The 23,196-nt window shown below is 44.2% G+C and overlaps 1 protein-coding gene across 4 annotated transcripts in view; it reads right to left on the reverse strand.

Annotated features, from left to right (window-relative positions):
• The window catches only part of YEATS2 (YEATS domain containing 2), a 48,272-nt gene that overhangs the window by 18,233 nt on the left and 6,843 nt on the right, over positions 1–23,196 (reverse strand). For 2 of the 4 annotated variants that reach the window (XM_053986737.1, XM_053986736.1), the window contains exons 5-19: positions 22,695–22,937; positions 20,412–20,527; positions 19,078–19,239; positions 17,294–17,405; positions 15,802–15,846; positions 14,607–14,793; positions 12,717–12,956; positions 10,681–10,839; positions 8,188–8,291; positions 5,642–5,749; positions 4,001–4,171; positions 2,551–2,809; positions 1,727–1,888; positions 688–806; positions 185–340 (exon numbers count right to left, since the gene is read on the reverse strand). In XM_053986737.1, coding sequence (XP_053842712.1) covers positions 185–340; positions 688–806; positions 1,727–1,888; positions 2,551–2,809; positions 4,001–4,171; positions 5,642–5,749; positions 8,188–8,291; positions 10,681–10,839; positions 12,717–12,956; positions 14,607–14,793; positions 15,802–15,846; positions 17,294–17,405; positions 19,078–19,239; positions 20,412–20,527; positions 22,695–22,937 — 2,343 coding nt within the window. The remainder of the gene's footprint in view (positions 1–184; positions 341–687; positions 807–1,726; positions 1,889–2,550; positions 2,810–4,000; positions 4,172–5,641; positions 5,750–8,187; positions 8,292–10,680; positions 10,840–12,716; positions 12,957–14,606; positions 14,794–15,801; positions 15,847–17,293; positions 17,406–19,077; positions 19,240–20,411; positions 20,528–22,694; positions 22,938–23,196) is intronic. The other 2 variants (XM_053986738.1, XM_053986739.1) reach the window with 2 other exon arrangements.

A 23,196-nucleotide genomic window follows, 5' to 3' on the forward strand; every position in this document is an offset into this window, starting at 1 on the left:
CTGTAGTCTGATGAAAGTAAGCCTTTGTGTGCTTTCCTCATTGTGGTACAGCCAGCACCACAGTTGTACAAAATGCCACATCAAACCAATTACGAAAGGAAATGCTCTCAATAATATGTGGCTGTGGTTCCTGTACTTTATCTGACAAAACTAGTAAGAGAGAAACACAGCAGTTGCACATTACCTGTGTAAACAGAGCTGTTTTCTGTCCAGTTATCACTTTTAGGGCTTGTCCTTGTGTGGAAGATGCTCCAACTCCTACATTGCCCTGAACAACTGATGCTGGAGTCAGCTGCTTCCCAGAGCCCTGGGGTGAAGGCTGGCCAACCAGAAAGGTGCCCTGCTCCAAAAAGAAATCAGGGAGGTCAGCACTTTGAAACACAGTTAAGAGTCAACAGAAATCTAGGAGTGTCAATGAGAGATAAAAGCTTGTGGCTGTAATGTAGCCACATTTCATCTTCTGAAACAAAGCACTGCTAACTACACTGGATACTCCTGCACTAAGTGCTGGATGCAGCCTTCTTGCTGCAGAACAACTTCTAATGGAAGCAGAGCAGGAGAAAAGTCAAATAAGACCCAGACACCAGAGTCTCAGAACGTTTCACATTGTACAGAACCACAGGACATCCACCTAACAGCCCTGCAGCCTGAAATGCCAACGTGCTTCCACTGAGATGTGCCGCTGACCTGGGGTGTCTGCTTCAGGATGTAGGATGTATAGGTGAGGTGCTGTGACAAGTTACTGCTTGTGTTTTGGGTTCCACCACCTCCTCCTCCACTATTTGTAGAAGAACCAGACTGAAGACCTGTAACCAGAGGAAAAAACTTAACCCTTTGGTAACCAGACAATGCCAGCTACTAATGCATCCCTGTATGTACAAGTACTTGAAAAGGTTTTGCCAGACTTTTGGTGCCACATGTTTTGCAGTCAAGTAATGCTATTATTCAGTAAAGAAGAGTTCAGCTATGCTGCTGTGCTCTCTTACAGTTCAGCTAATGCCATGAACAAGAGGAGCGACTGGGGAGATAAGGAGGGTTGGTGGACAAGCAAAGCTCATTTCAGGCTGTTTTGAACTTTTCTATGAAATGAAAATGCTGTCCAACAGAAGAACAATCTTTTCATCACTCTTTTGCAGGTCATGGGTCTGCAGCAAAAGCTCTGCTGCAGAGTGGAAATACTCTGAATCTCACTGGCTTCTTAATTTTAATTTCACTGGCTGTCAGTGCAATTTCGTTAACATAATAACAGATCATGGATACCAAGCAGTGGTAATTTGTAGTGACACTTTGATATTGCTCTGTCTCCAGAAGGAACAGCCTAAACAGTGACTTTTTGCAGTCTCTCATTAAGAAATAAGGGTAAAAAAAATATTTATGTCTGTCATAAACATCACAAGTATCTGATCTTCCTTGCTGCCAATGAGTTCATCAAAGTTGGATTGCCCCAGCTGCAGGTATTACACTGGGAGTTTCATTCATAGGTCTATTAACCAAAAAACCATTTCTGCACTGAGAGCACAGCAGGAAAAGCAGTTTCACTGAGAACAAAAGCCACTTTTGAGATCTCAGCCTTAAAAACCACTACATATGGGTTGTTGCGAACAAAGAAACCCTATCCCATTACTGATTTCCACAGCACCAGGATGCTTTCTAGCAAAAATGCCAAACATATTAATTATGTAGTGATTACATTATTTAACTCATTAGATTTCCCTGCAAGACTAACTAGCATTATTTGTGGCTCGCAGTATGGCTCCTTGGGGTATCAGCAGCAGTTTTCCTTTCCCAGAAGGGTTCTTGCTGTTGGTGGTGAGGTACAGCTTGGTGCCTGGTGGTAAGTTCGCCAAATTTGCCAGGTTGGTGGCTGGTAACTGCAGTGTAGCCATCACTAGAAAGACAGAATAAAAAGGAATAAACCAGCTGCTTGCAGAAAGTAGTATGCACTGAAATCTGCACAGGATGGAAGTACTCAGTGATCCCTACTTAGCTGCTCTAACTGCACATTAACCCCACCAACAATGCACAGCTGCATTTTTTAATAGGTCTGGGAAAAAATCTCTCTGTGTGCAGTCCCACTTGCAGCTGCAGGTTGAAGCAGCACAGCCGTGGGGTCTGCAGCCTTCCTGCAGCCCCAGGCACCACACAGGGGGCTTCTGCCCATAATCCTGTACCTGTAAGCACTGGGGAAGACGTGGGGATGAAATAGGGACACTTTGGCTCTGGCTGGCTGGATTCATGGGGAAAGGACCATAATGCCAGGCCAAAATGTGAGACCTGGCTCCATGAAAGTCTACAAGGTCTCCTGCACATTCCCCAGCATATCCATCTGGTCTCCACTCCCAGAACACTGCATATTTTAAAGCACTTGTGCTGCCTATTCCCCCTTACAGATAATGAATTAACATTTTCTTTGTTATTAATCTCAGCCTGAATTTTCTGGACAGCTCTCTACTCACTTCCCAATTTTGCAATCACACAAAGTTATTTTGCAGTTGAATATATCATTATAGACCCATCACTAGCTGTTAACAGGATGTAAAATCACTCTACCTGAGCCTTGAGATGTACTTTTCAGAGCCCCTGTGGAAGAAACTTGTGCCTTGGTTATAGTCTGCACAGGTTGAGCCACAATTGTCCCTCCACCTCCACTCACAATGGCTTTGGCTACACCTTGAGTCACAACCTGCTTCGAGCCAACAGCCTTTGCCACCGAGGAGCTGGACTTTGCCACAAGGATCTGACCACCACTTATCGCCACCGCTTGTTTCACCGTCGACTGCAGCGCAGAACCAACGGGAACACCAACAACCTGCAACAAACAGGGATGGGATGGGATGGGATGGGATGGGATGGGATGGGGCCCTAGTGGCCACAGCATCCTGGGAATCCTGGCTGCTACACCACCTCCATCTCCAGACATTTCAGGACGTGCCTGGTCACGAACAGAAGCTCTTCATTCAGGAACAAAATTAAATTGGGAAGAGGCCAATCCCAAGTAAAATGATGAACTTTTAAACCCAGTCAGGATCTCAGCGCACCCACAAAAGATTAAGTTCATTCAAATCACAGGGCAATTCCTTTTTTTCTCATTTATAAGCAATAGCTTAATTCCAGCTGAAGATAAAGCTTGCCTTGGTGAATTAAAGAGATGTAGAAATTTAGTTTCAACACATCCATGGGAACTGATTGGCTGGGAAAGCTACGGCCTCAAAGCAGAACCAACAAAGTGCTCCAATTTTATGTGTTAATGATAACTGCAGTGGAATATGAGTTTTTGCATACCTGCTGAAACAGGCAAGAAAGGTAGCAAAAAGAACAAGGAAATGTTGCAAATGAAAATAAAGTATTTATTTATGCAAACCTGGAAGTTCTGTATGTAATCTCCAGTGCCTGGCACATCATTTGACTCTGTCCACAATAGAAAGAGGCAAGAATGGAGACAATTTCTGACACATCTGTCATCTTGTCACTGCACTGTGCCTTCTCAGAAGCTATGTCACTCCTGTCAAAGCAAGACTGCATTGGCACAACTCCTACAGTAAAATGCTTGAGTTACCACTCAAGTAGGACTGCTTTCATCTAATCCTAACCTCTACCTTGCTCCCTATTTGTGTTGTTCTCTTATGTTGCAGGCGTGCACTTGTAGTAAAGAATTCACCTTCTCTTATGGAAAGATCTGGATGAGTTTCAGCAAGAGCTGCTGATGGCAGCCAGCGTTCTGTGTTGAGAGTCCAAAGGCACCTGCACCCCACTGTTGCAACAGCTTGGACAGAAGTGGGCAATGTCCATGTATACAATAAAATGCAACAGTGCCTGCTCAGCCTGCTCCCTCGCCAAGCACTACATGGAAGCAGGACACGAGCCACTCATGGAACCCAGCTACCTATGGTGCTGCCACCTGGGAGCGAGGCAGGAGCGACCCTGCTCCCGTGGGAGAAGCACCAAGGGCTGCAGTAACACCATGAACCCAGCACCCCAGAGATGCCCAGGTGTCCCTTACCTTGGACTGCACTGTCCCCTCGCTGCTGCTCACGACGGGTTTCTGCGGGGACAGGGCCAGCATGTGGCTGCCCTTGACGGTGACATACTGCTGCACCGAGGGCTGCGCCGTGCCCGCCGCTGGCGCCGCTGCCTGCTGCGGCACCTCCCCGGGCTCCTGCTTGATTATCACCTGGGCAAGGGCAGCAAACAGTCACAAGGACAGTAAACACCTTGGATGCCTTAGGATTTTTGCTTTTATATTTTCCAAATCCTATACTGCATTAGTGCATAACTCCAAACTACATACAGAGTGTTAGTTACTCTCTTCACATTTTGGTCAGACAAAACAATCCCTCTGGGCCTGAGATCCAAGGACACCCTACAGCCTCAGGCCCCAAAAAGTATAAACAAAAGTGAACTGGGGGGAGCAAACTGGGGGTAAATTACTTCATTACCTGAAGCTGTAGCTGGAGGATTAACCCCTGATATGTGAATGGACCAAACTTACAGTTGTCTGAAAAACTGGTGGCCATTGTCCACCTTGGGTGTAACCTCTGGGAGGTTTCTGACTGCCCAAGATAACCTGTTTGAAGGCCTTTAATAAATACCTAGCCCCAGTTCTAGGCAGCCCCTCCAAGGCATCCCCTTCAACCACTGAAGATCGCTGTGGAGCAGCCTGTCTGCAGGAAAGGGCAGGCACACTCTGAACTCAGATGTGGTGCTCACCACCACAGGGGCTCTAACTCGGCTCCAAGTGGGGGCTGCTCCCACACAGCACTGGGGTGGTGTGGCAAACTGACATAGTGACAAAGCAGTCCCCATTTTAGAGGTGGTCATGGAAATTACAGAGTCACAGCAACTGCTGGTAATGTTACAAGTACCACTCATCCTGACAAGGAAACTGGCCAGACCTGACTTCTTCAGATCCTGCATCTCCACACGGAGCCACAACACTTTAAAGTTTCAAATTCATGTTCTGAACTTGTTTTTTATTTTCTATCCTGGAATGTTACAACCAATAGCTAGAGACACTGTAAACGATTATAGCTGACATACACACATTCTCTTATGTATATGTTTTATGTTTCCTCTACATCTAACCTCTAAGGGCAGCGACACAAAAAAAGCCTCTTTAGGGTTTTTTTTTCCTTTAGATTGTTGTAGGTAGTGTAACTGGTAGAAAGCATTCTTTCACCTTTACTTGGATCATCTAACATTGACAGAAACAATTTTATATTCCATGTGGTAGTATTTAAGGAAACACACTCAGAAGCAGCAACATCTGAGATTCACAAATCGCTGTTAAAATTTTTTAAGAAGCTCCTGACAGATTTATTGCAGTTTACTTCTACTGCATCCGATTAAAAATAGCTTTCAAAGTATCAACCTGAACACAACAGCGATTCAAAAAAGAACCCCAGAAAGGACAGAAGAGGTGATAAAAGGCAAGATCCCAGGTACAGCAAAGCCACAGGGAAAGAAAAGAAAACAAGACACATTTTTGAGAGACGCTACAGAGCTCTTAGCAGCAAGATACATTGCTTCCTGTAAGAGTTTTACAAGCACTGAAGTTCCATGGTTTGTGGCACAAATCAGCATGAAATGGTGATTTCAGCCACTACTGGGCTGCCTGTCCCAGCACAAAAGGCAGGAAGGATACCTTTGTAAAAGCTCCCAGTCCTCCAGTGACCGATTTGGGGCTTTGCACCTTGGAATGACTCCCAATGGGACAAAGGGGTGGCATGGTGGCAAAAAGAGAATCCTCCTGCTGCAAATAAGAAGATATGGTGCAAAAAATCAGTGATACGTCCAATAAAAGAAATAAAACAAGTGACTGCTAATAAAGGGCAGAATGGACCATGTGGGTAGGCCAAATTACCCATGCAAATAGGATATTTCCAAAACTTTCTTAACATAACCCACAAAGCAAATTTTAGTTGGAAAGTTACATCTCCAACGGGTAACTGTTTCTTACCATGCAATACACAGGCAAAAAAAATCAACCCATGTTCTCTGATCAATTTTTTATATAAAAGTATTTCACTTAAAATTCAAATAGGCTGAGGGGGCATCTTATCAATGCATACGAATACCTGCTAGGAAGGTGTAATGAAGGTCAAGCCAGACAACACTCAATAGTATACCATGTAAGGACAGAGTCAATGTGCACAAATTGAAACTCAGGAAATGATAATGAAAACCTTGATGGTGACCAAACAGAGCAACAGGTTGGTTGGAGAGGCTGGGGACTCTTCAGCCTTGAAGATACTCAAAACCCAATTGGACACAATCCCAAGGAACCTACTCTATTTGACCCTGCTTTGAGTTGGAGTGGTTGAGCTCCTGAGGTCTCTGCCAACCTCAATCATTTTGTGATTCTATACACAATCTCTGAGAGAGAAGTGTAAGAAGAAACAAGTTACAGTGGGGAAAATTCTTCTCTCAGAGGAGTTCATGCTCTCCTCTAACTGGAACGATGCAGTGGCACACAATCCTTCCAGAGAGAACTCACCATTTGGCAGAAACAACAAACATTAGGTAAAAAATATTTCATCATCTGCACCTGGCACCTCTGGGTCTGAGGCCAGCAGAGAAGTCAAGTGCATTTGAAGGAGTTTCTTACAGTGCAATTGCTCTCTTTTACAATCAATGTGAACCCCCAAAGCCATGGTTTTACAATCACTTGGCACATTCTTGGGTTGGGTTATGAGCAGAAATCAGGTCCTGCAACTCCTGGCATCTTCCTTGTACTGACACACATGTCTGGAAACATTAGTTTTCACGCAGGTTGGCTTCTGCTCTGGGCCACCACACAGCTGCACAACTGGTGGCAAATGGAAGGTGTGAAGACAAGGCTAGAGGCACAATCTGTCCTCTCCACTGCAGCTGCATTTGAGACTGGCTGCAGAAACACGGCCTGAAGTCATTAAAATAAACACAGAAAACTAGCACACAGTGAAGAGATGAAAAGTGGTGAGTTATGCACAACCTGTAATATCCCTCTGAACTATAAGGCACACTCTTCTCTTTAAAGAAACTCTAAAATTACAGCTTTTCCACCAACCAGAAGACATAAATCAAATTACATTTCTGTTTACAGAAGAATGATTTTTATGGGTTTTTAAAAATATCTTCAGTTTTTAATGTTGCCCTGGAAATACAGAATTCAGATGTTACTAATGATGTGTGCCTACTCTGACTCCTTGATAACTTTTCAGAAAAAACTGTCTGAAATCAGTGAAAAATAAAGAATAATGGACTACTTTCAACATAGTTAAGTGAAATCCATCTGAGCACACAGATTTTTAAAATCTGACTAGCCAGCTGCACACCTGACACTGAAAATGCCACTCCAAACTAACTGCTTCAGACAAGTCTGCAACACCTTTTCCCCAGCAGACACAGGAAACTTCTCAGCTCTAAATGTGATTTGCTCCCTGCAGGCTGACTGGCAAGCCTTCCTCCAGCATTTCCTGCTTTAATACTGAGGCTTGGTGACAGGGAAATGCTCCTGTTTCCAGCAGCACACCCACCAGCTACTTTCAGAGCCTCGGTGATGCCACTTCCCTGCCAGAAATATCATCCCTAGCACAAGATGAGGGAAAGATTTTATGTAAGACAGTTCAGCTCTGTACTTTTTGGGCTTTGCAGATCAGAAGCATGAACTGTATTTACTGCTGTTTGTTTACACATCCAAATGTTACTCCACTGTTTACACAAACATTTTTCTAAATCCAGGCAGCTGTAAAACCACTACATGAGTTATTTTCAGGCTGCTTGGAACAGCTGCTGTACAAGAATAATGAACAGAGCGAAGGTTTTGAGGTAGGCATCTCTGGTTTCAGAGATTTTAATCATACTCTTGTTTAATCATACTCTGTGACTAACAAAGTGAAGAAGATCAAAGGCAGCTACAGAAAAGCTTTTTTGAAAGATCAAACATTTGGGGAACTATGCCCTCCATGGATTTCCTTGCAGAGAAGTAGAAGTGCCGTTAACAAATATGCAGGCAAGCCTAGTTAGAGCTGCATGAAGTGACACTATCATCTTGTATAACCACCATGTTCTCCTATGGCTCCATCTGTTACACAGTAAACCTTCACACAATGACAATCCAAGAACTTGCCTGAAGTGCAAAATTTTTAATGTTAAAAAGAAAGAAAGATGGACTTTAAAAGGGAAGCACACACTTAATGAGAACATTACCTTGACAGCTGAGGTGCCAAAACTGCTCCCATGGGTCTTTGACACAGGAGATCCAGTCCCGAGAGAGGCCTGACAGATGCTGCTCAGTTTGCTGGTCGGGCTCCCTGCACAGCAGGAAATAAAGCAAAGGCTGGGTGAGGGCTGGGAGCAGGGCCACTGCACACATGAAACCTCTTCTAACGAGGAACAGGGCATTTAATTTCATCTGCATTGTGCATCAGGTACACCAGCAGGAACCAACATGGGCACAAAATAGATCCACTACCAAATTTCCACCTGCAGGAAGCATGCCCCAGAGAAGGTGCTCTCCACTCACTGCTATGTGTGCTGCAAGCAAATGGTCAGGAACCTTCCTGGCTGGCTGAGGATATCAGCTACGGGTGCAACTATGTGAAATTAGGACAGGTGCAAGGTCCTCTGCTGCCCAGAAGCCCCCTGAACCTACGCTAGCCTTGGACACTGGCATGGAGGAAGGCTTGGAGAGGAAAGGAAAGGTCACAAAAGGAGGGAGACAGTGAGGAGTAACAAGAGCAAAGGACAGAGTGAGGAAGGTAAAGGAAGAAACAGAAACAAGGAGTGAAGGCACAGAGTCATCTGTGGCAGATGCTCTTGCAAAATTATCAGACTGACACATGTGCCACAACACTCTCCTGGGCCCCAAGCTGGACAAGGCTCCAGTGGTAAACTTGCCCTGCCTTATCAGTGTGTGCACAAGACTGCTCCTCAGCAGCCTCGTGACTGCTGCTGTTGGGCTGGTTTGGCAGTTTTGTTTGTTCAAGAGACACCAAAGCCACGGATTACACACATGAAAGCAAAAAACCAGTGTCTCATACAGTTGTACTACAATCCACACTTGAGTTTAGAAGTAAATGAGCAGCCATTTCTGAGAATAAGGCCTTTGGGAAGGCTGGCTTTCACAGAGTATGAAGATCTCACCCCTTTTCTTAAATACAATCTGCAGCCTTATCAGAAGTGCCCCAGTGACTTTGTCTGTAATACACATTATGCTCAATCCAGCCTGGCTGCTGTTGCCAAAAAGTCAGTTCCACAGACCCTCCTGCACTCTCACACAGGGTCTGCTGATGAGGATTTCACAACAAAGTTGCTTGGGGAGGGGAGGGTATCAATTTTCTGCTCTGCCACTGATGTGATCTGACTCGTGCAGGATACAGGGGAGGCACAGCAGTGCAGGGAGGGAGAGGCAGGAAGCAGTCTCTGCCAGGTCACTCTGTGCATCTCCACTGTGGTGGGAAACTGCAGCTTTAACAATAACTGCACTTTAACTGCACTAACACTTGTACATCCCAACGATCTGGTGCCTCTGCACATCCTATCCATCCTATATACAAACCTCTATTAGAACCCAAAAGTTACCCAAACCATGATAAACCACTTAGGCAGAGAAGGGAGTCAGGCTTGAAGTGAAGAAATAGAAAATAAGAGGCAGAAATCCCCCAACCAATCAAAAAAAAAACCCAATTAATCAAACCCTGTTGGTGAAACAGCATCAGTGTTACCAAGGAAGCCCAAAACATACTTAAAAAAACTCAAATATTGCTATACAATTCCTACCAATTACCCTACCAATTCCCTCTGTGATGAAGTTAAAATGAACGTGACAGCTATGTTCCCTCAGATAAAGGGAGGAAGTATCAGTAAAAAGAATTTTTGTGCTTTCCAACCATGCCCAGCAAACAGTTTGTGTTCCATGGATGCTGTACTCCCTCACTTGGCCCCGGACATCCTGCTGAGATGCTGGGAAGCACACACATACACAAGTGTGTTTTGAAATAGACAGCAGTTCTTGGCCATATATCACAACAAATAAATGACTTCTGAGGGACCTTTCCTCCACCCCAACACAAACATTACTGACTGATTCCTCTATCCATCAGCTGTGTCCTGCAGTTCAGCCCTCCCTGTGATCCCTTTTTCACCACTGAGGGAATCCAGTAAAGAGGAATCCAAACCAGCTGGAGTTGGACCAGCTAGAAGCTGAGAGTAGTAACAAAATCCAGCATGGCTGTTCTCCTGGTAACCAGGATCTCTGCATTTCAACACATCCACTGTGCCCCACACTGGGACCTAAGACTGATCTGCCAGTCACTGCAACCTTTCCATGCTCTTTGCCACACCCACACCAGCACTGTCACCCAACCACCTCTGCACTCTTTCTGTCTAAAGCCGTACAACACGGTCTACATCACTTTCTCCCCTTCCCTTGTCACCTGAAAAGAACAGGCTCTCTTTGAAGAGGTGTCTGTGAATTGAGTTTGGCTTCACACTGTGCTGTTTCCTGCACAATGCTCAAGCCTGAGACACCCTCAGCCACGCACACAGGCCAGCTGTGCAAACCAACACCTTCCCCATTCTCTGCTGAGCACTTTCCATCTGCACGAGCTGAAACGCTGCAGTTGTACTGATCATTCTGAAGGGAGAACAAACCTGAACGGGTGACACTAAGCCACTGCCTTCTGTGGTCACACTACACACCTGTACTTGTGGCTGCTGCTCCAACCGTCTGTCCAGGCTTGTCCACAATAAGATAGGGGTTATTGAGGACTGAGCTGGCAGAGCCTTGCTTCATGTGCACCGGAGTGGACGTTGGGGTACGAGGTAGCGGAGATGGACTAGGGGTCGATATTGGAGAACCTTAAGAAAAAAAGTCCAATGCTTCTAGCTTGTAAACGTTGTCAGAACATAAAAACATGGCAATAGTAGTACTTTTGAAAATGGCTTAGAAAAGGAGCATTTTTTGAGGATGCATTTCTCAGCCTGAGTGAGGACACAGGACTTGGAGAAGAAAGAAGAGACAGAAGGAAAGGAAAAGGCACATAAAGCACTATGGCTCATACCTACTCTGGACATGCTCTGCTTACCAGGACAAGCAGGGCTCAAAGGGAACTTGAGAAGCCATCTGGTTCACCCCTGAATCCTGAGGGATATTAGCTACATCATTCTCACTGTCAAGACCAGTGCACCCCCAAGGAGATGGAGAAAGAGCTGAGCTGTCTCACCCTTGTGCAGCCCAAGGTACAGGCACTGAAGAGTGGGAACCAAGGAGTTCCCCTACAAAGGCTGTGTGGAACAGCCTCAGGCAGTAGCAACACCCAGGTCCCTCACTGCTCTGATCCCTTCACTGCTCTCACTACAGCAGAAACCCTGGAAATCAATCTGTAAAATGGGCAGCTTCTGGGTAACGTGGGCAGGACAGAGAGAAACTAGAGAAGAAAAAAGCTGCATGAATAGGTAAACAAGAAATTCAGAGAAAAGGACTGGCAAGGAAGTGATCAGAGAAAAGAGACAGCAGCAAACACCAAGCTTCACCTGCATTTTAATCTACTTTCTTGGCAGTTATTGACAGAATATAAATGGTCATCAAATAAAATCCCCATGTCTTATGAACTGCTTTGAAATCTAAAATGGGTAACCCTTCTCAGCAGACAGCAGAACCTTTGAAAAATGTTTAGCAGGGAAGCATTTAAATAGCAAAGAACAACAAAGAACAGTCCAAGGACTTTAGGAAAGATAGGATGGCCCCCTAATTTCTGCTTTCTAGGAAGCTTTGGGAAAAGATCAAGAGAAAAGCTTATAAAGAAAGAATAAAGCACTTGGCAAGTGTTCAAGTGTAAATCAACCTGAATAAAGTTTTAGGATGTAAAGGAACAATATTGAAATTTAATTAAAAAACAAAAACAAAGCAAAACAACAAACCAGACACACTTTAAGAAAATTATCTGGGAGCAGATCACCAGAAATCACATGAACTGATAGTTGGTGCTTCATCCTCTCCTCCCTAAACACCAGAAAATGAAAAGCTGCAACAGGTCACCTTGCAGCTTCACAGCATGTGCCATGGTGAGCTGTACACTAACACTTTCTGATGTAAAACATCATCCAGTGACTGGCATCACACCCAGGCAGGGAAGGGGCAACAAGTGAAATGAGCAAAGAAACACTTTGGCCATGTTTGGTTCAGAAGCTGTCACACTGCCCACTGCAGCCAGCTGGCAAATTGATCCAACACAAAGTGGACTTTTTGAAGACAAGACCAGAGCTGCTCCATCTGATGCAATATGGCAATCTCAAGAGGGTGTATTTGAGTCTGCAAGGTTAAAACTAATTATTTGCCCAGTAATCAAGGAAAAAAATTATTCTTCATCCATCCCAGCTGTATGAAAGCAATGGGGAGAAGAATGGACTTTTCCCACATACAAAATATTCCACATGGAAGATGTGTTTTTGCTTGGGCCTTTCTGTGGATAGCAGTCCATTTCAAGACTTTCTATTTCACACTTAAAAGTGCTCAAGAATAGGGAGAGAACAGCTCTCATCCTGCTTTTCATTTGTTGTGAATCATTATTTTTTTTCATTGAACACTAAGTGTGCTTAGCTCCCTATTCTAGAGTTTCCTACTGTCTGATGCTCAAAGACTGGCAGAAAACCAAGGGAAGGACACAGAACAAGTCCAACTGGTTCACTCTCTTGTTCTCCAGGGGAGGCACTCGGGTAAGTAAACTAACATTCACCTGATACAATCTTGCAACTCATGGTGATAGGCTGGAAGGATTTTCCTGGTGACTCTGCAGGGCTTGGACTCTGACCTTGAGGCACTATTTTACAGCTAGCTGCAATGGGTTGAAAGGCTGAATTTCCATGAGAGCCAAAGGCAACTTTCTGTGTGGCTAACTTGGTGGGAGTCCGTTCTATCGCGGATGGCAGGGAATAAAACGCGGCATGTCTTTCGGTTTCAGCACTCCCAGAGAATCCTGATCAAAACAGGGAAAAGAACAGAAATACTTCTTAGGCTGACACATCTGATTCCTTACTTTGCTTCTCTACACAAGCATAACCCAGGTATGACAAACATGTTCAGGAAGGAAGGAAGGAAGGAAGGAAGGAAGGAAAAAGCAACTGGTGGGAAGCATTGAATGGGGAGAAAGTGAGGGAGGGGATTACTCCTGCACAGGCCTGTTGGATCTGCTGGACAAGAAGTAAAAATGATGCCATGCACATCCTGTTCAGCTGTGGGAGGTGATCAGCCACTTCTTACACATTTCCTTGGAATGCCCTTCCACTGCCCAAAAGCTGCTGCTAGCTCCAAGAGTCCTTGGTTAGGGCTCCACAGGACCAAGGCTGGATCTCCTTTGCAGAGAATCTCGCAGTGCGTTTTTTGGAGTAAGAGCCCAAGGAGACCAGAGACTGCCTTTTGAGCTGGGCTATGGAATCCACTTTATTTGGTGTTCAAGGACATCAATTAACCTGGAGCTGCTGACAGAAGCCACTGGCTGTCAGTGTAAAAAGGAGGTAGGTTTACCTCCTTCCTGTTGGCTGTAACACTGCCCACCTAAAGATGCTACAAATCTTCCTGTTTGAATAAAAAAACCTATGTGTTTAAAATTTGGTTGGATTTGTCCTTTTTTGGCCACAAGAAAAGACCACATTTAAACAGCAGACATCCTTCTTGCTGAGCCTGAACACCACCAATGGCACCACAGAGCCTATCAGGAAGCACAACCATGCACGGCACCAGCTCACAGCCACTCCTTGAACACAGCAATGAGGGAATAAACCAAGAAAAGCATCAGCCCATGCAGCATCTGACACTATTTTGAAATATAATGTGGCTGTGTCCAGAAGGTTTCTCACACCAGAGTGTAACACACCCCCTTGTATCTCAGCCCAGTTAACCAAGGGTACCAGAAAACAAAGCTAAATGCCACCAGAGACACAGCTCTTCCTATTTGACACAAACTACAAATCCCACAGTGTGCCTGTTCCAGGCAATCCAAGTCCTAAGGCCTCAACTGCTGTCCCACTGTAATGGATCCCGACTTTCCTGATCTCTCATGGAAAGGGGAAAATAGGACCCCAATGTGCAGAGATGCCACTGTCCCTCAGACAAACACAACTTTTTCACTCTCTATTCTTCGCAGTACAGTAATTACAGATACCTAGGGATTTTTGTTCCCTCAGTCAGCTCATGTTAGGCACTAACATATATACCTGAACACACCACTAGACCAATTCCTCAAATGTATACACAGTCCCCAAAGCATTCAGAAACCTAAAATCCCCTCTGAAAATAGTCTGCCAAAGCCAAATCTACAACTGCTATTCAACCAGCTTTTTTCCAACTGCATCTGTTTTCCCTTATTCACTACGTTTTATCAGAACAGAGCGTGTTCAACAAACTTCAGATTAAAAAACCCAAACAAAACCAAAACAAAGTCCAAAACCAAATAATCTATAACAATTTCTGAACCACATTTCAGAGCACATTAAGGAAAATATGATCTGGGGTGAGCAACAAGCAGGTAGCACGGGCAACCTTTAAGGCATAAGAGCAATTAAGAGGAGGCATCCAGCAGAGCCAAAGTTCCAAGAAATTGCATTTCACTGGCACCCACTTGCTTTACCTTTGTCCACAGAAGCATCTGGGCTGGAGTCCCTCAACTGTTTAATTGGTGAAGAAGCTTTGACTGGTGCTGGGATATTCAGGGGCAGTGATAAAGATGTAGGAACATCAGAAAGGTCAGACTCTGAAGACTGGGAGAAGAGATACTCCTCACCAAGGGAATGCCTGTGTAGCTCCACATCCACTACCTTCCATAAACAGGAGACAGGATATTAGTATTTAGTAGCTTGATAAAGATATAAAAACCAAAACCAACAATGCCTTTTTATTTTAATGCCTAAAAACCTCTCTCTTTGTTTCCCCCAACTCTATATTAAGGGACAGTTCCCAAAGGTCCAGCAGTACTTGAGCTACGACAAAAATCTTGCAACATTGAACCCCCACAGTAAAACAGCACATCTTGGTCCATGGGGAAATCTGAACTGTAAACACTGGAAGGATATTGGAGCCCAGCTCTAAGCAACCCACTAAAGAAAGGACTGCACCTCCCTGTAGGGCCAGGCACAAAACTGAAGCCTGCCTTTTCTGGTAAGACCTTGAGAAATACACCACATGGTCTACTCTTCAAAAGTGTTCTTTAATAACAGTAGACATTTCACATTAATGTTTTCTCCACAAACTGAAAAGCTGAAGTAATGTGATTTAACCATAAAAATTTCCATTCACTACAGTACAACAAGGGGAAAAGAACATCAAGAAAACTTTAGAAATTTAGCAAACGATGGATTATTAATTAATTTACTTATTTCAAGAGTTCATTTTCCATTAAAGTCCTGAATCTTGACAGATATAGAAATTTAGAAGTACTTAAAATACTGCAAATTTCAGCAGAATAGATGGGTGATCTCTTGAGCTTAAATTCTTTATGTGTAAGCTCTGCAGCAGATCAGAATAAAATCAGAACATTTTGTACCAAAAGCTTCACAAAGCAATAAAATTTAAAGCTCCAGTACAAGTCAAGTTCTTTATGAAGGAAGAGCCAGAAACAGTCTCCCCTGAGCCAAGAAGGAGAAAAAAAATGACTGTTGTCATGAATAGTGACAAGTGTCATAATCCTTTCATTCAACAAGAGAGCAAAACCTACATTCTAGAAATTGTGAGATCAAATGGGTCTGACTCTGTGCTTAGCCCCATGCATCTTTTCTTTTTAAACATCTTTAAGGGAATCAAATCCATTCCATAACCCTCTGACTCACCGTTTCTGCACCAAGTGTCTGAAGGCCTGTGTAGGTCCTGTCCAGCTGGAAAAGACAATATAATATATTAGCCAGGGCAAAGCATTATATTAACTAGAATTTACAATACAAATTGTTTGAAAGAAGTCTCAACCTATGCAAGTTGAGCAGGAGTGCATCCAGTATTCTGAGGCCATAAGGTCAGAAATCTGTGCTCTGGTAATTGCCCTCCCTCTCTTCTGCAAAAAATTCAGCCATGACCCAAGGCCCACACTAAAGTGGAAAGGAGCAAAAAAGTTGAAGGTAATGAGATTGTTGAGGGAATATTTCCATCTAAGAGGAGTCCTCAAGCAGTGTCCTTTTTTATTCCTGATGTCAATATAAGGAAATAATAATGAGAAATATTCTGAGTTTTCAACTGACCAGCACAAAGGCTGTGTTTACACTATAGTTTTTGATTAAATAATCACACCAAGCCATCAGCTGATAAAGAAGCATAACATCCCAGAGGCACCTGTTAAGGCACCTGTAGAAGCCGCTGGGTTTGAGAGGTGTAGGATGTGCCAGAGCTCAGGGGCACATGGGGTGCCAGGCAGAGAGGAGAGCTCAGCTCACTCTACATCCTCACAGCAGCCACAGGCTCAGTGTGAGAACAGCAAGATTTGCTGATCTGAGCTCCTGTGGGCCATGGACTGGCTCAGTTTTCTTCTGTAGGCCGAGTCTCCTTCACCATCCATCATTGTGTTAATAACTTCTTCCCAAGTCACATCTCCCCAAATATCTTTTACTCACCATCTACATTAAATGTCCCTAAGCTGCAGGGGAATATTTTCAACCTCCTCTACTGTCTATATTTAGGGTTGCAATGAAGTACCTTATTTAGCAGGAAATTCATCAATGCAGGCAGAGCTCAAATAAAATTAATGCTGCTCAAAGAAAGAGGAGACTAATCCAGCTCAGGACTTAAGTCCACTAATGCCAGGGACTACTACTTAAAAGGAAAACGAGCAATGGCCTAGTTTTCCAGGACTGCTGTACACTAGTGCTGCAAGGGTGAATGAGTTGGAAAAGGGAGCTGTCTTCAAAGGGAATAGGGAATCTCAGCCCTCCCTGCCCACTCTAACAACAAAGATAATCATTAGCTGATGTGTGCCTGTGCTGAAGGAACAGAACAGACATGGCAGCCACTCTTCCAGCAGAAAGACAGACCTGAAGCACCCTGTTAGTTTAAAGCCAGTGAAAACATGATAAAAATCTCAAATTTTGGAAAAAAAAAACAGGTAAGCACTGCTGGTCTGAGCACATTCAGCTCCAGCTGCTGCGAGGCTGGGTGCCAAGGTAAGAGGCTTTCCTGGATCTATTTCAACTCTCCAGCTCAGCTATTCATGTGAAAATAACCACCAGGACACTCATAACACAGAGAGGCAAAAGCACATACACAAGCAGAGCCTCCTCTAGATTATGCACGAGAGCTCATTTAAATGCCTTTCTCTGAAGTATTTTGTACAAATACCTTCAAATTGTGTATGATATCAATCCTTTTGTTCTGGCTATCCTTGAAGTGTATCTGCACTCTCACTGGGAATTCTCCCCAGCCTCTCCTGGTCAGGTGAAACGGTGGTTCTCTGGAAACAAATGGTGATTACATTTTGATGCAGAAGTGGTACAGCTTTCACCTCCCTCCTTTTCAGAAAGCCAAAGACTGTTTTTCTATCTGACAACTAAAGCTGTCATCAGGTCTGCTATTCACCACAGAGAGAGTGTAATCATAGCAATGAGAATTTTATGGCTTTTGACAGCTGAAAACACACTTTAACTTTACACAAGGGGACAGGGAAGAAAATGGTAAAGCAGTGTTGAATGAGACATGTGGGAAACAAGTGTGGTATTTTTAAAAAGAAGACCAAAAAAAGGGCTGTGCTATGCCAAATGAAAAACACTTGGTTAAAAAGAAACCCAAGTCATCTCACTGCAAGGTGAGCTGCCAATGCAGCATTCTGCAATCACTGCCTGCTGCTCCCTATCTAGTAGCAAAAAGGCACATGCTTCATCTAACACCAACAGAACAACATAGGGACAACAAGGAAAAGTTAATCACTGTCATTCTCCAAGCTGAAAAAGAAGGATCTGTAACATTTACTCCTATTATGTATTTCCAGCTTGTTATTTTAAATGCAAATATGGTTTCTTCACCAGAAAAAATTGCAAGAGGTTTAGGGCAATTTTTATTCCAGAACATTAAAGCTCACTATGATGAATGGGACTGTAACACCAGGAATCTATTAACCAGATGGGATTAAAACAGAAGGTAACCAGCACTGACAACTGAGAAAGGCACAAAAAGACAGTAATCAAATGTAATTTGATATGTTACAGAAGAAATACAACAGAGTTTGCTTTTGTCCTGCTCAGGGTTGTCTTCCCAGAAACATTACTGAACTATACCAACACTTATCTCAGGTAAGTCTTCCTGGAGTTGCCTTTCAGTAGTTTAATTTTGTCAGAATTAAGTTGCTATTCTGAACCTAAGCAGCCCTTCCCACACTCCTTCCTCCAAGAGGCAGCTGAACATCTTGTGTGGAGAATAATTTCTCTGGGAGGACACCAACTATTTCGAAGGCATCCTCCCTCAGTCTTGTCTAAGGAAGAAGGATGAAAGACTGACAGGGCACTTCCCAAGAGAGAACCTACCCCCACCAGGGTCACAGCTTGGAAAACAGGTGTGGGGTACAGGTTTGGGAGAGCACAGGGAAGCTGCCCTGTTTCTGCAGCACCAGCACCACTACACTGATGGGAAAGTCCTCAGAGCACGAAGCCAATGCCACTGATCTCACACCATGGAGAAGTATTTTGGAGTGGGGTATTTATGCCCAAACACACATGTAGCATTAAAAATATGGGCAAATCAGATTTTGGAGATTCCTCTTTCTTTTCCACACTGAAATAGATGGGTGGTAGAAAACACTTTGTTTAGCACCAGAAGCCTAACCTGAGCAGCAGACAGTGTATGTAACACATACAGGAGAGGCACAACCCACATGAACAGTAAGAAATGCAACACCTGAATGCTTTTTCTCAGAAGGAAATTTAAAAAAACCCAAGCCAACAAACCTGTTTGGCACATTTGCTACATAAAAAAACCTCATTTATTTTTACTACTATTTTGGAGTAAGCCAAGTTAATCCAGAGGTTAAATACACACATGGAGTATTAAACCAGGAAAAGAAGTTGTTAATTGGCACTGTAAGCCTGGCAAGCATGAAGACTGGAATAATGATGGGAATAATTCCTTATTACCTCACTTCTACCAGGTCATTAGGTTTGTAACTGGGGTGGAGGAAGAACCAAACTTTCTTCACAAAATGATTTATGCTGGGTTCTCTCCGAGAGCCTCGGACGTACACCATCCATTTATGGGTTGACTGATCATTTTCTTCTCTCTTGTCAGGGGGAATGTACCTGGCAAAGAAAATAAATAACAAACACAAGATAAAAATCCCACTGCAAAAAGTATTTTGGGAAAGATTATGCAAAAAACCTGGGGATGTTAAAATGCCTGTGGGAACCTTGCCCCCTGTACATTTCTGCTCATTTGTCCTAACTCTGACAGTTCATCCAGGAACAGATACAGGTCCCATAATCTACTCTAAGTTTCTAACACATTTCCTCTGTTTTAATGCACAACTGCCACATGACATTCACCCATTTAAACATTTGGCTTTTGATTAAGAAGATTTAATTTTAACATTCTACTACTGTCAAATTCCTTATCCTGTCCTATTCTGAGCTATCAGGAAGCAAAACCACACCAGAACACATAATCAACAAATCTGCTATCATAAATACAAAAAAAAAAAAAAAAAATACAATTCTTACAAATTTTAAAGCAACTTCAGTCAATACTTAGTTCTGGGTCCAGCCCTAGGTAGATTTTCAAGAAGCAATTCTGACTGTAAGGTTTGTCAGCAAATGTCTGAGATATTCTATGCAAAAGACTTGAGTAGAGCAAGTTGGATGGAGAGTTAAAACCTGGAATTGTCCAGTTTCCTAAAACTAAAGCCTTTCTTCACTAGTTTCCTTGAAGATCAAAAGTTATACATATTTACCTGTCTTCTTCTTTTAAATATAAATAAAAACTGTATGAAACAATTTATTTAGACTATTCTAAACTTGCACAATTTTCCTTATTGTGGTTGGTGGTGTCTTGTTCTCTTGCGGTTTTTCTTCTGTTTAAGAGACTCCCACATTGTACCCATGGACACATTGAATTAGCCAACTAATTTAATTAGCCAACACACTCAATTAGGACAACTTGCTTTTCCAAATTTTCAGAGGAAAACTTCTGACTTCTGCCTGATCAAAAAAGGCTGAAAGACTTCCCTTGAGGGAAAGAGATCTTAAAACCTCTGCACACATATAAATTTATAAATAAAATAACTACTAAAACACCTGTTCCTTCCACAAAAAAACTTATGCTGAGACCAGAGGAAGGCTGCCTTGGGTACAGTGATTATTCCAGGGTAACAGGTCATATTATGACAGCCTAGAAATTTCATTTGTCTCCTAATTGTAACTTTCTATTCAATTTAATCCTGAAATAAAGGACCATCCCTCAGGCTCTGGATACTAACTTGGAGACGTTGCCAACCACAATCGTTTTCTTCACATAAAGTCGTGAAGTTTCATCATTTGACAGTCCGGCATTTCGTTGTCCTGGCTTTTGAGAGCTTGAAACACCCGAACTGTCCTGAGGGTAGGGGAAGAAAAAAAAGGCAAACAAAAACCCAAACATTCCTCTTAAACATCATTTTGTTTGGTGCTAGAAAAGTAAGGTATTGTTAAAAAAAAACCAAAAAAACTAAAAACCTGCATAAATGAAAGATCAACAAGGAATCATCCCTACAAATACTTAAATTGCTCTCTAGGCACATTTAAGCAACTCAGGCATGTAACAATGCTATCCTCCCTGGCCAAGAACACACTGCATGGCTTAACTGAGCAGACATGGTGTGACATCCCATGGAGCTGAGCCACGACTTCAGCCTGGGTTTCAAAAGCACTGCCCCTGCACTATCTGAAATAAAACCAGACATGGCTAGAATGGCATCATGTTGGTCACTAACCAGGAACAAAGCTCAACCACCCATGAGTAGGGGCTGAAAATCTAAATCTTTCCCATTTCCAGCCTCTGCTGCTCTGAGGGACTCTGGTGCTGACTCACAGTGAAGAACCGAGGCTGAGTTTGAGACAGGAATTCAGTTCCAGCTGAGCAGGGAAAGCAGCCATAACCTGTCACTGCCATCCAGGTAAACCTACAGATCCACAGCCATACCTTGGCATTATAAATCCAGACACCCTGTAACACGACCCCAGCTACCCATCAGTGGCCAAGACTCCCAGTACAATGATCTGACCACCCACTGTGCCAACACAAGTAGAAGTGTTGTTTGCATAGGACTGAGAGGCTTTTCTATAACCCTGCTGGATGAAGTGTCTGGCTGGAGAGTAAGGGACTGCCACCCTCGAGTGACCGCAGAGCAGCCCAGAGGGTGCACTCCTCTGAGCACTTGCCAGAGGAAGGTCAGTGTGGGAAGCACCAGATTCACTGAGGAACCATTCCCCCTCCTCCACTAATTCAGGGATGCCTCAAAGTGGAGCAAGGAGGCACAGAAGGCTGGGATGGCTCCTGCTCCTCATCACTCCCTCAGCCTCCTCTGCATTGGTCAAAGATGTACCAATGTGCTATTCCCAAGCAATACAACTGCTCCATCCATCTATGCCCCCAGCACAGAAACCAGGTCTGGTGGTTTATAACGTAGGTGAGTCCACATTCTGTATGGCTCATCTGCCTTCTGTACAGACCCAAGGCAGAGTGGCACTAAACTGCAGCCCTGCTATCAAGGGTGTCACGCAGCTTAATGGAGGCAAAATCACTGCTCTCTTTGCCATGTATTAGTGCAACTTATTCAGCTGCAGATTGCAGCCATGTTCACTGAGATAATCCCACCCCTGGCTGTACTCCTCTGGCAGGCCTGACCACTTAAAAGAACTGAAAGGAAACTGAAGAGTTTCACCTCATTTCACATTTCACCTGCAGACACTGAGTGAGCCTCTCCAGTGGAGCTACCTGCAGCCAACAGGTGAAGCATTTGTGCAACTGCACAGAGAGCCACAAAGGGAGGGACTGGATCCAGGTCAAAAATAACCTCCCAAAAAGCATGAGGGAACACTGACAGAACTTATTTTTACTTGGGTCAGACTGGCTCTGTTAAGCAAATGGTGGTTAATGCACAACAGCAAGCAGCACCATCAAGAGGAAAAACAATTCTCTCCTGTATGGTCCCAAGTTGTGCACCCAGGCTCTACCAACTCAGGCTGCCAGGGTGAGCTAATCCAAACAGTGTTACTGTCTGCACTACAGGCTGCTGAGGAGGCCAAGCCCCTCCAGTGGATCAACTGCTCTGAGCAATGCAGTCCCCATGGGCACCCAGAGCCAGGCAGCAGCATTACTCCTGAAAACCTTGCTGGGAATGACACACGTTGCTCTCCTCTGCAGGCTCTACCCTCCCAACCTGACTTCTACCCGTACAGCAAAGCCCAAGCTCAGGCTGTGAAGCACCTCCTTCCCCAGAGGCTACGGCTGAGGCTGGCAGAGCTGTGCTGACCCCATGGCTCTCCCTGGCCTGCTGAGCTGCTTTGGGCAGGACTGAGGTAGGAGGAGGTACCCAGGTTACAGACACTTCAGTTGGCCTCACAGCAAAGCCAGGCTGAGGGAGTGGGAGTAAGCGGTTGGAGAGGGTAAGAAACACATCTTCAGCAAGGTGGGTGAAAACATGAAGAGCTCCTGGTGCCAGCACCGAGTCCTCAGAGCACACACCTCCAACAACTTGATCACCACTCGAGTTTTACTTTACCCGGACAGCATTTCTGCTCTGTCTCTGGTCCAGGCTGTTTGTCAGCCGCTCGTCGGCGTCCAAGTTGCCATTGTCCTTGTCCAGGAGAAAGTCATTGTGCTGAGAGAGCGAGTCGCTCTCGGAGTGGTTGGCAGAGGGAGTGTCTGAGCCCTGGTTAGCTGGAGACGAAGATCTCGAGGGAGATTCCAAAAACTTCTTGATTGAAGGGTGATTAAGAATTGTTGTGTCGCACGACCTGGTTCCCTGCAACGAAGAGGTCAGGAAGATCTGGTCACTATTTCCCCACAGCCCAGATAAAAACAAAGCTGCATCAGGAGAGAAAAAGTCAATGAATGAAGAAAGAGTAAATATTTAATCAGCTGCCCTGCAGGAAAAACAGATGCTGCGGAAGATAAAAGCTTAAAAGGGTTCTACAGAAACAGTACCCCAAACTCAATTTGCTCCTTCACACCTTCTGATCTCAGAAACATACTGGGTTTTGGAAGGGAGGACTGCAGCCTAC

The sequence above is a fragment of the Vidua macroura genome, chromosome 10, assembly GCF_024509145.1.
Source record: "Vidua macroura isolate BioBank_ID:100142 chromosome 10, ASM2450914v1, whole genome shotgun sequence".
In the NCBI taxonomy this organism is placed as follows: domain Eukaryota; kingdom Metazoa; phylum Chordata; class Aves; order Passeriformes; family Viduidae; genus Vidua; species Vidua macroura.